General features: G+C 35.6%; 1 protein-coding gene across 8 annotated transcripts in view; it reads left to right on the forward strand.

Annotated features, from left to right (window-relative positions):
• The window catches only part of LOC117930775 (protein ALWAYS EARLY 2), a 52,376-nt gene extending 37,597 nt beyond the window's left edge, over positions 1 to 14,779 (forward strand). For 3 of the 8 annotated variants that reach the window (XM_034851486.1, XM_034851493.1, XM_034851491.1), the window contains 11 exons: positions 284 to 334; positions 3,049 to 3,126; positions 5,071 to 5,339; positions 7,077 to 7,382; positions 7,479 to 7,657; positions 7,747 to 8,029; positions 9,837 to 9,998; positions 11,446 to 11,568; positions 11,659 to 11,877; positions 12,527 to 12,817; positions 14,261 to 14,779. In XM_034851486.1, the coding sequence (XP_034707377.1) occupies positions 284 to 334; positions 3,049 to 3,126; positions 5,071 to 5,339; positions 7,077 to 7,382; positions 7,479 to 7,657; positions 7,747 to 8,029; positions 9,837 to 9,998; positions 11,446 to 11,568; positions 11,659 to 11,877; positions 12,527 to 12,817; positions 14,261 to 14,431 (2,132 nt within the window). In that variant the 3' untranslated portion in view covers positions 14,432 to 14,779. The remainder of the gene's footprint in view (positions 1 to 283; positions 335 to 3,048; positions 3,127 to 5,070; positions 5,340 to 7,076; positions 7,383 to 7,478; positions 7,658 to 7,746; positions 8,030 to 9,836; positions 9,999 to 11,445; positions 11,569 to 11,658; positions 11,878 to 12,526; positions 12,818 to 14,260) is intronic. The other 5 variants (XM_034851487.1, XM_034851489.1, XM_034851488.1 and 2 more) reach the window with 5 other exon arrangements.
• Positions 14,780 to 15,027: the final 248 nt, after the last annotated feature.

A 15,027-nucleotide genomic window follows, 5' to 3' on the forward strand; every position in this document is an offset into this window, starting at 1 on the left:
TTAAAGAATTTTACAGAATGATTGAAAACCAATTTCAAACAAAAATTAGTATTTTGAGATCTGATAATGAGACTGAGTACTTTAATAAAGTTTTGAAAACCTTTTCAAACGAGAAAGGAATTTTACATGAATCCTCGTGTTCTGATACCCTTGAACAGAATGGAATAGCTAAACGTAAAAATAAACACTTATTAGAAGTAGCACGGGCTATGATGTTTTACATGAATATTCCAAAATACTTATGGGGGGATGCCATACTAATTGCTTCATATCTAATCAACAGGATGCCTACAAAAATTTTGCAGTATACCACTCCTTTTAGTGTTTGAAAAAGGTATTTCCAGAATCTCGAATTAATTCTGAATTACCCTTGAAAATATTTGGTTGCATTGCATATGTATACATTCCAAAAAGGTCAAGATCTAAGTTAGACCCAAGAGCAGAAAAATGTGTTTTTGTAGGATATACTCCTAATAAAAAGGGTTACAAATGTTTTAATCCCCTTACAAAACGTTTTTACACAACTATGGATGTTTCCTTTATGGAAAATGTCCCATATTTTACCAAAAATTTACTTCAGGGGGAGAAATTAGTGGAACCAAATTTTTGGGAAATTGTTGAACCTTTGCCTAGTGTAATTCTTGATATATCTCTCGAAAAAGAAAATAAGGAAACGAAGCCTACTGAATCCGAATCTGAAATTGGTCTGTTAGAAAAAGAAATACTACGAATGAAAAAAAATAGAAACAATCTTGAGTCTGTGGTTTAATCAAGGAAAAAAGTCCCTGGAAGAAGTAAAGACCAGCCGATCATCCCAGCACATGGTCAACCGAAAGCCCTGGGCAATGGCTCTCTAAATGTCTCAGGTAACCCTCTTTCTATTCCTACTCATATACATGCTTCTTCTTCTGTTATTGATCTAAGTTTACTATCACACTTTGGTCCCAGTCCAAAAATATTTGCACCCGAACCCGGTTTAGGATTAGCCCCAATTGTTCCTGCACAGGACCTTGACCTTGATCTCCCTATTGCTCTTAGAAAGGGAACCCGAGCCTGCACTAAATGTCCCATTGCCAAATATATCTCCTCTAGTAACCTTTCTGACAACTATAGAGCATTCACTACAAATATTTCAAAACTTGTGGTACCTAGAAATATTCAAGAAGCACTAGATGAACCGAGTTGGAAATTGGCAGTGTTTGAGGAAATGAATGCCTTAAAAATGAATGGCACTTGGGAGGTTGTAAATTTACCAAGGGAAAAAAAAAATTGTAGGGTGCAAATGGGTGTTTACAATAAAGAGTAAAGCAGATGGAAGTATTGAGAGATACAAAGCCAGACTTGTGGCAAAGGGTTTTACTCAAACCTATGGGATAGACTACCAAGAGACTTTTGCCCCCGTAGCTAAAATAAACTCGATTAGAGTTTTGTTGTCCCTTACAGTAAATTCCAATTGGCCCTTACACCAATTGGATGTTAAAAATGTCTTTCTTAATGGAGACCTAGAGGAGGAAATGTTCATGAGTCCTCCACCAGGTTTTGAAGAAAGTTTTGGAGTTGGGAAAGTGTGCAAATTGAAGAAGTCCTTATACGGACTTAAGCAGTCGCCTAGAGCTTGGTTTGAGCGCTTTGGCAAAGTAATAAAGCATTATGGATATACTCAAAGTCAAGATGATCACACGATGTTCTACAAACATTCAAATGAAGGTCAAGTAGCCATCTTAATTGTGTATGTTGACGATATTGTGTTAACTAGGGATGATTGCAATGAACTAGAGAAGCTAAAGGGGAAACTTGCTGAGGAATTTGAGATTAAGGACCTGGGGGCATTAAAATACTTTCTTGGGATGGAGTTTGCTAGGTCCAAAGAAGGTATCTTTGTAAATCAACGAAAGTATGTTCTTGATCTTCTTGATGAGACAGGTATGTTAGGATGTAAGCCTACTGAAACACCTATAGAGCCGAATGTAAAACTGCAGCCTACAAAAACCAAGAATGTGAAGGACCGGGATCCTTATCAGAGACTTGTTGGGAGATTGATTTACCTATCCCATACACGCCCTGACATAGCATTCTCAGTGAGTATGGTATGTCAGTTTATGCATGAGCCTGGACGAGAGCATTTTGAAGTTGTTTATAGGATTCTAAGGTATCTAAAGGGGACACCAGGTAGAGGTCTTCTGTTTAAGTCACGAGGACACCTACAAATTGAAACCTACACCGATGCAAACTGGGTTGGAAGCATAGTGGATCGAAGGTCCACCTCTGGGTACTGTTCATTTGTAGGTGGCAACTTGGTTACGTGGCGAAGTAAAAAACAGAACGTGGTTGCTAGAAGTAGTGCTGAGGCTGACTTTAGAGTTGTAACTCATGGTATTTGTGAGATTATGTGGATAAGAAGATTACTGGAAGAGTTAAAGATGACAGGTTCATCTCCTATGAAGTTGTATTATGACAACAAGGCAGCAATTTCAATAGCTCACAATCCGGTTCTCCATGACCGCACCAAACATGTGGAAATGGACAAGCATTTCATTAAAGAGAAGATAGACAATGGATTGGTCTGTATGACCTATATCCCTATTGAGGAACAAGTGGCTCATGTCTTCACCAAAGAACTACACAAAAGGCAATTCGATTTTCTAGTTGGCAAGCTGGCTATGGAAGATATCTTTAAGCCAGGTTGAGGGGGAGTGTTGGAAAACCGAAACTGATATGGAAAGAAATAACTTTGTAAAACTGTAAATTATTTATTAGTTGTCGATCTTTGTATTTTTAGGAAAGTAATTGTTAGGAGTTATTCTTTCCTTTTAATCAGTAATTTAGTTTCCTAATTTGAAAGATTTGTATATGTTGTAAACTCTATAAAAGAATAATCTCAATGAAAGAAAATTATTCCCGTGAAACCCTATTCTTCAACTTTAAGAGAGAAAATCCCATTAGTTCTGGAAACTGTTCCCCAAGCCATGAGGACAAATTTTCATGCAATTACATGTGGATTTTTTTATGATACATATATACTTATCACTCTTATTGTTCTTTATGTAGATGAAAGCTCTGCCTTAGATGCCCTGCAAACATTGGCTGATTTGTCTCTTATGATGCCGGACTCTGCTGTAGAATCTGGTGAATGCTTAATGCTTTCTTCTTAAATTCTTTAGAGTGTGAGCATGTGTATGTGTATGTTAGGATCTCATGTTAAAGGTCATTGTATTTGTATATATTTTCTGGTCTACATTGCTTTGCATTCTGTGGCAAACTAGGCTCATCTATTTCATCTTTTGTAATGTGTATTGATGTTTCACCAACTCCACCACACTGCTCAGAAGCGCTAAAAAGGGGCAGGTTGTAAAGCAGATTTAGGTTGAGAGTGCTTAATTTCCTCACAAGCTTCAAAAGTTTGGACCAGATGAGGAGTATTTGTATGTGCACATGCATGTGTAGATATTTTCCTTAATTTCATGTGTTTTTTTTTTTTTTCTTTCAATCATTTGCCTCACCTATGTTACTGTGCTTTGTTATATTTCATGTCCCACATCTTTGTCCATGCAATACAGCAACTTCTCAGGTTGCTTGTGGAGTTAGAACCACTTCAGTTTTATTACATTATTGCCTACTCCTTGTATGAAAGAATAAGGGTTGATAGTTTCGATTTGACTTTAATGACTTGCACCAACTTAAAGAGTATCATAATCCAAGTATGGAGTGCCCTTCTAGTTTTTTTCTTTTTTTCTTTTTGGGGAGTCCTCTTCCCAAAAATAATGACCAGTTTTAAGATTTCTCCATATCACTCTCATCAACAAATGCCTCTGGTGCCTGTTATTCTTACCTTAGATAGGATCTTATTCTGTCAGCAACATCTAACCTAGGTTGAAAGTCTTCTCCATGGACATTGCTAATAAGTCTTGTCCATGGACATTGCTAGCAACACTGCCATCAACACTTCTAGTATGTAATCACCATGAGAAGCACATCATCACCACTATCATTAGCACCATTGTGGTAATGCACACATATACCAATGCCAACAACACTACTTTGGAAACCTCTACTGCACCATCATTGTCATCATGCAACCTCTTCCACCTGAGGAATGAACCCATTTCTGTTCCCTGTATTTTAATCTCCATTACTTACATCAACGCAGTATTGCAAAACCTTACCAATACCACTTCCATTTTCACAAATTTGCTATCAATTCCATCATTGCCTCCATCATCTCCAAGATATTAAATCTAATCCTCAAGATCTCAGCTGGGCTTTTGCATCTCAAAGGGTCTCAAGAAAAAAAATAGGCTTCACTTTCAAGCCTTCAATTTCTCATGCAGAATCTTGATATATTTCAAGGAGATATCAAGATATCTGAAGAACTTCCCATTTGTTATTCTTTGTTGCATGAGATGCTGCATTTGAATCCCTTTTAGCTGTTCTTTTAGCTAATTATCCTCTATTTTGAAGAAGTAGGTGAATTATTATATGATATCTTAGTATTCAAACATGTTTTTGTTAACATTTTTTCTATTCTGATTGTTGATAATTTTTTTTGCTTGTGTATCACAAGTCATATTTCCATTTTACTTGTAATAATGACTGTAAATGGTGATTACTCTTTCAATGTTTCCATTAATCACTTTCAAATTTCTATTTGAAATTTCCATATTTTGGTACTAATTTCCCTCAAATTTTTTCCAAACCCCAAAATGAAATTGAGGACCCATAGTATCTCGGTGTTTTTGGATCCTCGGTACTCTTGCACTATAGAGATTCAAGTCCTTGAACACCATCATGCATTGATAGAAATTTATTTCCTTTTTCTTTTATTGGATTTGGTAATTGAGCATTTTTTGTTTCTAAAAAGGGAAAGAAAGAAAGAAATATTGAAAAAATCAAAGTCCATCCTGACCTGACTTCAGGATTCAATGTCCTCAGTTTCAACCGCAAAAGTTTCTGTACAGCTACAGAATTCACATTTTTGTTGCTTTTGTATGTGTGTGTATCATGTATTTTGTGTTTATTTTCATGTTCAATCTCTTGCTTATTTTTGTTTTTTGTTTTTTTCTTTTGGTTTAGAATCATCTATACAGTTGAAGGAAGAAAAAATAACCCTTGATAATGTACATGAAGCAATGTTGGCAAGCCATCAAAGGGACAAGAATAAGCTCATGGTAGCTAAAGAGAGAGTAGTTAAAGCAATTCCTGGAGTTGAGGTTACTGCCTCTATAAAATACGAACATGGAAGGGACTCAGCCATTGATGTTAATGCTCTTTCAGAAGCACAGCAACGACCTGAATCTAACAATAAACAATTGAAAAGGAAAGACAAGTCCTTGGCATCAAAGGTTAGTATAGAGACTACTATTCTTAATGAAAAATTTCAGTGCTCCTCCACCTCTCTCTCTCTCTCTCTCTCTTTCACACTCCTTTTTCTCGCTGATGTCATGAATCTCAGCCAATTTATGGGTTGACTTGGTGACCAAAACAATTCTTGTTCAAGTTTCAGATATCAAATGCTGATGCATATTCCAATTCTCATTTTAAGTGTATTTCTGGAGAATGAAATAAGCAAATTGATTATATTTAGCAGCAGATCTATTATTCTTTTTTTTCGAATTTTGTGTGAGTTATTCACCTTAATGGTGTTTTGAACTAGTTATTAACCTCCTAAATTTCTGTCCAATATGTAAGTTATAGTACAGTCATTTTACAACCTCATGTTAGATATATCAGTTATGTTGCCTCATGGAGTTCAGAGGTTGGTAATCCCATTTGATTCTATTTTTTAACAAACAATGATAATGATTTATTAAAAGAACATATTCAAGGAAAAAAAAAAAAGAGAATCTGTTAAAAGAAAAAGGTACAAAGAAGTTCCTGTCAAACAAAATTATTAGAATTTTGAACTTTGCTAATTAATGCAATTATTCTTTCCTGTCAAACAAAATTATTAGAATTTTGAATTCTGCTAATTAATGCAATTATTCTTTCCTCATGCCGTTAGAAGAGATGAGATCAAACAAATGACCATGGTTGATTCCAGAAAGATTAAGAATGTAAATGTATTTCATTTGTGTTGATTATTATATGTGGATGCTCATGTGATGCAAATGTTTGTTGCTTGAATTTGGATCTTCATTTGTTCTGTCTTTCTTCTTTCTTTTGTTTTCTTTTTTTTTCTTTTTTCTTTTTTTTTTTTAAAGAGAAATATTTGTTCTGTCTAGCATACAAACTTTATAATTTGCCATAGTATCCTGTATATATTAAGTTTAATGGCTTAGGTCCTGAATGAATTTTCACAGTTCTTAGAGATTTTTGTTGAAATCTAATAGCGTTTGATTGGTTGGAACCAAACAGAATGAATTAATTGCCTAGAGACTTACTCATCCAAGTGGGTTTGTTTGGGTTCTATTCCTAACTGGTCCACTGAGGTGCCTGGACCAATTAAGGAATCAAGACCACCGTTTGCATATCTGACCAGGCTGTCCCATCTGGTTCTGAGAACATTGGTTCAGATTTTCCAGCACTGTTGAAATGCCTTTCATTTAGTTGTTATTATCACTTTAGGGGTTTGTTATTTACCATAATCAACCAATGCATCCTCGAATTGAAGGTTCAAATCCTTAAGGTGGGGAATTGTTGGAGTGTTGTTAAAAGAATAATGTCTTTACTTTTGAAGGCAAATACATATACACATCTTCAAGATACTTCACAAGTAATGTTTTGAAATCTGGCAAGGACACTTCTATAAAGCTGTTTTGTCAGTGCAGATACATGGGATTTTTTTAAATTGCAGACACTTTGCCAAAACTCTTCTATCATGATCTGGACATATAGTAAACACTCTGGAATACTGATTTTTCTTCTTGTCTTAAAATTTAGAGCAAGAAAAAATTGTAATGGTCTACATGAAAGTTAGAGAGAACTCGAGACATTTTTCAAAGGTAGAAGTCTAATAACAATGAGGTCAAGACATCTTTATTTTATAATCACAATTCTTTCTTCAAGAATGGCTGCGGTGTCAAGTTTGCTTTGTTGCACAGGTTGTTACATCTCCATTTCCTATGCACTTGTTTTTTCAGGCCTTAGCTGAAGAAGAGAATAAATCTATGGTTAAAGGTAGACATGCTGGTCAAATTGCTGCTCTGTCAAAACAATGGAAATCTGTCAGACCTCTTTCTCTAAATAGTGATCAGAAAGAAGCAAGGAATGATTTAGCAGGTTCCACTGCAAGCCATGTTAACTTACCAACCAAACAGAGAAGTAGGCGGAAGATGCATCTGAAGAAAACATTGATCCAGAAAGAGATGAAGTCTCCTGAGAATAGTTTTAGTAAACAATCCAGTAAATACTCTACTTCACTACAATACAGCACAGACTACCTAAAGGTTGAATTTGCATCTTCCTTCACTTTTTCAGAAACTTCAGTTATCTAAGATATAAAATAAAGCTGACATAAATTGTTTTTTTCACTGTATTTGTAGAAGAAGATTTCTTGTTCCTTATCATCTTACATGGCACGTAGATGGTGCACTTTCGAGTGGTTCTACAGTGCAATTGATTACCCTTGGTTTGTTAAAAAAGAATTTGTAGAGTACTTAGATCATGTTGGACTGGGGCACATTCAAAGACTATCTCGTGTGGAATGGGATGTCATAAGAAGGTAATTTGTTTTCCTGCTGTTGCCATGTCTATTTACAACTGTACATGTGGATGGTGACATACTCTATGTTTCATTTCTTGTTGATGCAGTTCCCTTGGCAAACCTCGAAGGTTTTCTGAACGCTTTCTACATGAAGAAAAAGAGAAACTTAAACAGTATCGGAAGTCTGTTAGGACTCATTATACTGAGCTTCGTACTGGTGCCAGGGAAGGACTTCCCAGAGATCTAGCGCGACCTTTATCAGTTGGACAACGAGTAATTGCTCTTCATCCCAAAACGAGAGAAGTTCATAATGGAAGTGTACTCACAGTTGATCATGACAAGTGTATGGTTCAGTTTGACCGTGCTGAGATAGGAGTTGAATTTGTCATGGTAGTGCACTCATTGACACTGTCTTATCATTTTTCATTAATGTCCATATTTTCAGCTTGAAATATATTTTTTAGTCTGTTTACTAAAATTTCATCTAAAAATGTGAAAATAAGTTTAAATGAAATTGCAATAATCAGAAATATACATCCTATATCAACCTGATCTTGAAGATCTTTGGCCTCAAACTTCATGCTAATGCTTTTGGCTTTATGCTTAAGAGATATAGCATAGAGATACTAGCCCTGTTAATGATAGTGGTCTTTTATTAATGATAAGCTAAGTGTATTGCTACACTAATATTGCTTACTGCAATTTAGCTCCCTGCATCTTTCTCCTATCTGTTTATTGCCTGTTCTTCCTCTTCTGGTAGTAACTAAGTAAAGTCATGACATTCCCGATAAGGTTTAGTCATTGAGGCAAAGAATTTAGCCCTTTTAGAGTGCTCTTTACCTTTCTTACTTACAGGTGAAATATTCTGCCATTTTGATATCTTGGGTGTCTAAATCAAAGCGAGGGCCTTGGAGGTATAGTGGGTGGCTCTATCAAATTCTAGATGTTCTTGTATCTTGAGCTGTTCTTTTGCTTGGTTGTCTTGTTCAGCTAATAATGTTGCCGATCTTTTAGAAAAAAAAAAGAGAAGCCAAGCATTGGGTTCCTTTTGTATGAGATTTTTACCCCCTTGAGGAATGTGGAGACGTTCTACCTCATACATGTTCATGTAGCATTCTTGTGATGTAGAGCTGTTGTCTTGTTCCTATTGGAGAAGTTCCTCTCAATTTCTTCTTTTAATCAGATTTTATATATTTTGAAAAGATTTCTCGTCCTTCATTTACACTTAAAAATTGTGCATTAGTTTGTTTTTAATCACTTCAAAAAGGGAAAAGAGGCAATGAGATTCCTTGGAAATGGCTTTTTAAAGACACCGGTCACCTAATTACATAGTTAGACTAATTTTACATTGCTCTGCATGAATCTGCCCAAAATATTAACCACTACAATGGAAAGAAAGGGAGGTAAAGGGTCGCCTTCATAAGACCTCTAGACACTCCTAGTAGAAGATTGCTCATCCTCCTCCTCAACCTAAGCCTACAACCTCTCCCTAGAAGAGCATGGTCCATGAAACCTCAATCTATATGGTGTGGGCTTTCTCAAAGTTGACTTGTAAATCATGCCTTACTTTTCTGATCATTGTTTCTCATCCGCAGCTTCCCTTGCAACTTGAACAATGTGCAAAATTTACTGGCTCTCAATAAAAGCTCCCTGTAAAATGCAGACAGTTTTGTGAATCTCATACAATAAAAGCTCCATGTAAAAAGGAGAAAGTTTTGTGAATCTCATAAAGATTGGACACCAAAATAATGGGTGTAAAATCTTAGAGCTGAGAATGATGGCTTATTAAAGTTCTTTTTATTTACATTTAAGTGAATTTGGTATGAATGCTGTTGCTCCTCTATATGATCATTTTGCTTTCTCCTTTTGTTTTTTCCGTTAGAAGAACCACTTTCTAGATGATGAAAATTTTGCGGGATCCAAAGTTCTTTTTATTTGGATTTGATTGAATTTGATTTGCATGTTGTTGCTCCTCTATATGGTAATTTGCTTTCTTCTTGCGTTTTTTCTTTAGAAGAACCATCTTAGAGGTTAAGAAAAATTAGCAAGATACTGCTAATAATTTATTTACTTTAGTGAAGTTGCTGTTGCCTAGAAAAGAAAAAAATGTTATGTTTCTTATAGGAATCGAATCCATATTTCTATTTTTAAATCATCCAATACTTTTGGAATGACACAAGGTGATCTTTTATTATAGGATATTGATTGCATGCCTTCAGATCCATTGGATAATATGCCAGAAGCTCTTAGGAGACAGAATTCTACTGTGGACCAGTTCCTTGTGAATTCTAAAGAGCAGAAAGTGAGGCATCTTGTGAATGCACATACTCCCATGAATTCTTTGATAAAGCAGGCAAAGGTTAGCATACTTCTGGAATAAATTTTCTAATGAGTTTTGCTTATGCTAAAGCCTGGTATTTACCTATTGTGGTTGGAAAACTAGGTATATTTTATATTCTGAATGGTTATGCATCTTCTTCTATATGAATGCCTCATTTTAAGCATCTATTTCTGTTGGTAATTCGGAGTGCAAAATATTTTAGAACAACAGTTTCCCCTGTCAAGTCTGATTAGAAAGTATGCTGCCAGGTTTTGGATCAACTTGATGTATGAAAATATTGTTTTAGAGCCTGGATTATAGGGGTTTCAACTGTGAAAACTAGAACCTGGCATTGTTCTTGTGATTGATTTATACAAGTGGCTTTTGGTTAAAAACCAGTTTATATTGTAAAATACATACATACATACACACACACACACATATATATACATTCATAGTTGAATATGTTATCCTCTTTATCTCTTTCATTTATATACATTATAGTATTGTATGAGTTTTCTGTGAAACTGATATATTTTCTTTTGAATCTGTTTTTCTACTAAGTAATTATGGACAGAATTGGAAGTTCAATTTGACAGGCAAACCTTCTGGAATCTATCCCTTTCCTTGTTCTGGTTTAAAAACTCTAAATTCATGAACTGCTTTTTTTATGATGTAAATGTCTTCTCTCCTTACATAATTAGCACAATAGATTTAGATTAACAATTGATCGTATCAGTCAAGAAAAATATTTGTTGTCTGAAATTGATAGATCTTCTTTGTATCAAATATTTAAATCAAAACATTTAGGAAACAATGGTTTTTCTAAATTAATTTAAACATGGAAGTTTTAGTCCAGTGGGATACCATTAGTTCCATTTTGCAAGCTAATACAGCAGCTATTGACATTGTTAATGCATAGTGAGCAACATATGGTCAGCCCTATATGGTGGCAGTCCAAGCAAGGGAAGATGATATACAAGCACTTTCTGAATTGAATTGTGCTTTTGATAAAAAGGTCATTCCATTTATTATTTATTAATCAATCATAGATATAACTAATCCAAAATAACACTAAAGTAAAGTTGGAATTAGTGTTGAGTGCCCTTTTTCCACAGTGATTTTTACTATTTGCTGCATCAACCAAATGCTTTTTCTCACCTCATTTGGTTGGATGAAGTAGATTTAGCCACTTTCTATTGGTTGGATTGCTATGATGCTTGATCACCATCCATTAAAGTCATGGTTTTAAATTGTGTCTTGGCCATAGTCTTGGTCAAGATTTCAGTCTATAGGCATTAAGTGTAACAGATGTTATGAATGTGAAATGCATGCTAGAACCATGTCGTTAAAAACCACTATATGAAGTTTTTTACCCTATTATGATTTTTCTTAATTTATATATTAACTGCATTGGAACCATTTGCAAGGAACTATATTAAAATTGATGACTATAACTGCTGATACATTTTGTTCGGACTGATAGGAAGCATTGTTGATGGAGCTTAGGCATGCAAATAATGATGTATTGGGGAATGAAGACGGGTTTCTAAAAGATTCTGAATCTTTGAAGAAGCATTGTGCCATGGTACTTGTACATCTGAAGGAAGTCTGTGTTCTGACATGTGGATTCCATGGTCTAGTATTCAGCTTTCATTTTTATTTTTCAATTTATTCCTGAACTTTTTGAGTGTGGCAGGTTTCTTCTGCTCTTCTTTACTTGAGGCAATGTGAAGCTTATCCAGGAAACACCCTTCCTCCCTGGTTGACAACCTCAACCATTTCTAGTGGTCCTCTTATGCCCCCAAGTTCTCTTGATAATCCATCATCCACCTCTCTAGAACCAGGATTTAATGTTGGGGAAATTGTCTTGGGCTCACGATCAAAAGCTCATAAAATGGTACATGCAGCTATGAAGGTAGGAAGGTCCTCATAATCTCTCTCTCTCTCTCTCTCTCTCTCACACACACACACATTTTTGTGATATTTACTGTATCAATTAGGAATTGTAGATCCATTCTTTCTCATTCACATTTTGAAATTTACTTTCATCAATAACGAATTGCAGATTGGTTCTCTTGCACTCACATTTTGAAATTTGCTTATATCACTTAGGAATTGCAGATTTAATGTTCATTTCTGTAGCATTTAGCTTAAAAATTTTGAATCTTGTTGCACAAGCATGGATTTTGGGGGGTTTCCCTGTAAACTGCATCCAGACCTCAAGCATGAGAATAATCTTTTAGCTGATAGGCTGCCACTTTGATGCCCCACCATCCAAAGACAATATTTTATTAATGATCCTATCATCTGATCAGGACTTCAACTGTGATACATTTTCTTGATTATCTGAAGAGGATTCTTAGTATTGGATGATTTTGCAATTTCTGGACCAGAACTCATCCAAGTTGGTGCTCTGCTAGTTACAACTTATATAGCCTGAAGTGGCTGACCCTTACTGTAGTTGTGGATCGTGTATTGAAACAAGCTTCCTTTTGTCTTCATCTGTGTGCATACATCACAATTGCCAAACAATTATTCTGATTATGTCTTAATCACCATTTCAGGCAATAGCATCGATGAAGCAAGGGGAAGAAGCGTTCACCAGGATTGGAGATGCTTTAGATTCTATGCACAAACAGCAATTGAGATCTGATTCTGGGGTCTCAGTATTGCGGGTATTGGATCCAGTCAATGGCTCCTTTGCTCATCCCAACCAGCTAACTTCCTTTACATCAGAGCCTCTGCTGACAAGTCATGCATCTGGTCCAAAATTGCCTAATGATTCTGGCAAAATAGAAGCACCAATTGCATCGGAGCTTATCACTTCATGTGTAGCTGCTTTGCTCATGATACAGGTAAATTGGAAACTGTCTGAACGAATATCTGATCTTGCACTTCTTCACAATGACCATGTATATGGAATGTCTGAACTGTAAGGTAGGATAATGATGATCTTTTCTTATGATGAAAATAAACACTTCCTAAAATGGCCATGTGTTTGGAAAATGTAAGGTACATGATAGGATGAGTTTTCTATAGTTTCTTTGGTGGTTTATTGGGTCAGGCACCAGGCAATTCCCAGTAGTGCTCAATATGTCAGTGCCCATAAAGAAACTCCACTAAAACGAACAATCTGCATGTAGGAAACAAACTCTTTTTTCTTTTTCTTTTTTGATTTTTTGTTAGAAGGAACAAACTCAATGAACTAAGAAAAAATCTTAAATTGACCATTTGGGTTTACAACTTGATTCTTTTTCCAATGCTCTACTCTATCCTCAGGGCCACAAATTTTATTAATTTGTACTCCATGTCAACCAATGTCAATATCCATTAAGACCAACATAAATTATGTCACTTTCTAGTGGTGCATGCTTTGGTATTTGATGCATGTTGTCTCAACTAATTTTCATGACCACTCCTGATTAGTGCAACCTCCACACCTTTCCAAATGCATTCACTTCTAATTTGATCCCTTTTTTTTGCTTCCCTGATACTATCTTAACATCTTCATTTTAGATATTCTTATCTTCGTGCCCAACAGTTTGTGCCATAATGCTTGTATCAAGATCTACATTATCTTCAATCTCTCATGGATAGTCAGGCCTTTGATTTTAGAGATCTTCCTTGGGATTTTCTTGGTTATCAATCTTAACCATTCCTTCTTGTCTTTCATTCTTTTTCTTTTATCTTTTTTATTTTTGGATTGGCAGCATTTTTTTTTTCTCCTTTTTTAGGGTGCATGAGATAGAACCTGGAACTTCTTTATATTAACCATTCATTCACCTCTAACTTCTTCCATCTTTATTCCCTTAAGTTCTCAAATCCAATCATTAGGGACATTGCATTAGGTCTTAATCAGATTTGAACTATTATTGGCTATAAAATAATAGACCCATATTGCTAATTGTCCTTGATTCATCCCAAATTTTAGACCTGAATCCTTATCAGATGTGGGATAATTAGGCTATACTGGCACCCGTTTACAGATTTTTTTCTCTCATCTCCAGAATGTGAAATGCTATGCTAGAGATCAGTCCAGGACTCATCTTTAAAATCACTCTGGCTACAATCTAAGGTTGAAAGGCCTTACACTTCAGCTCTTTATGCAACTCAAATTGGCATTTTATAGTTACTCCTGTATCTATAGAATCACTCCTCCCCAAAAATTTTCTTTGTAGTTATCTTTTGTTTATCTATAGTGATAGTTTCGGATCCTCCCTGCAGGCATAAAAATTTTTATTTACAACTGTCTCAATGGTGTATCTCATGATCTAAGTATTGTTTCGTGAAACATGCAGACATGTACTGAACGACAGTATCCGCCATCTGACGTTGCACAGATATTGGATTCCGCGATCATCAGCTTACATCCGGGCTGTCCTCAGAACCTCCCAATCTACCGAGAGATAGAAATGTGCATGGGAAGAATCAAGACCCAGATATTAGCTCTTGTACCGACTTTACATTGACACTGGCTATTTGTCATTAGAAGCATGTAAATATGAAGCTGAACTGAACTCCTATTTTCAGCTTCGGTTTCCAGTAATATTTCTTATTTGTTTCTGTAATTTCCTCAGAAATCAAAAGCTATACCAGTGACAGAGTCAGAAGGATTGAGGTCCACAGAGAATGAGCCAGCACTGAAATTTCCACCTATCATCAATAATGACCATGCAAGGAAATATTTGTAACCATAACTAGATGTTGAATTGAGGCCCACAGAGAAACAACATGTGAGCTGTTCTTTCATTAGTAGAATTATTAAAACTTGTTTTGCTCATCTACCATGGCAATGAAAATGTTGTAACTTGTCTGAATATGTAGAAATTGACCATCTGATTTGGAGTTGAAATTACTGTGGAAATTCCAGGATGGAAGAGTGAATGATGCTCAGGTATGTCTAGAAGGAGCTGGGATTTGAAGTTCTCACATTCACATTCCTTCATGGTGCAGAGGTTGGTAAAAATTCACTCACTTTAGTGTCATGCATTATCCTTTTTGGATCCAGTCTTAAGGATTCTCTTAACAACGCAAACTGGGTATACCCTCCATTGAATTCTTTACA

Source organism: Vitis riparia, chromosome 14 (genome assembly GCF_004353265.1).
Source record: "Vitis riparia cultivar Riparia Gloire de Montpellier isolate 1030 chromosome 14, EGFV_Vit.rip_1.0, whole genome shotgun sequence".
NCBI classification, from domain to species: Eukaryota; Viridiplantae; Streptophyta; class Magnoliopsida; order Vitales; family Vitaceae; genus Vitis; species Vitis riparia.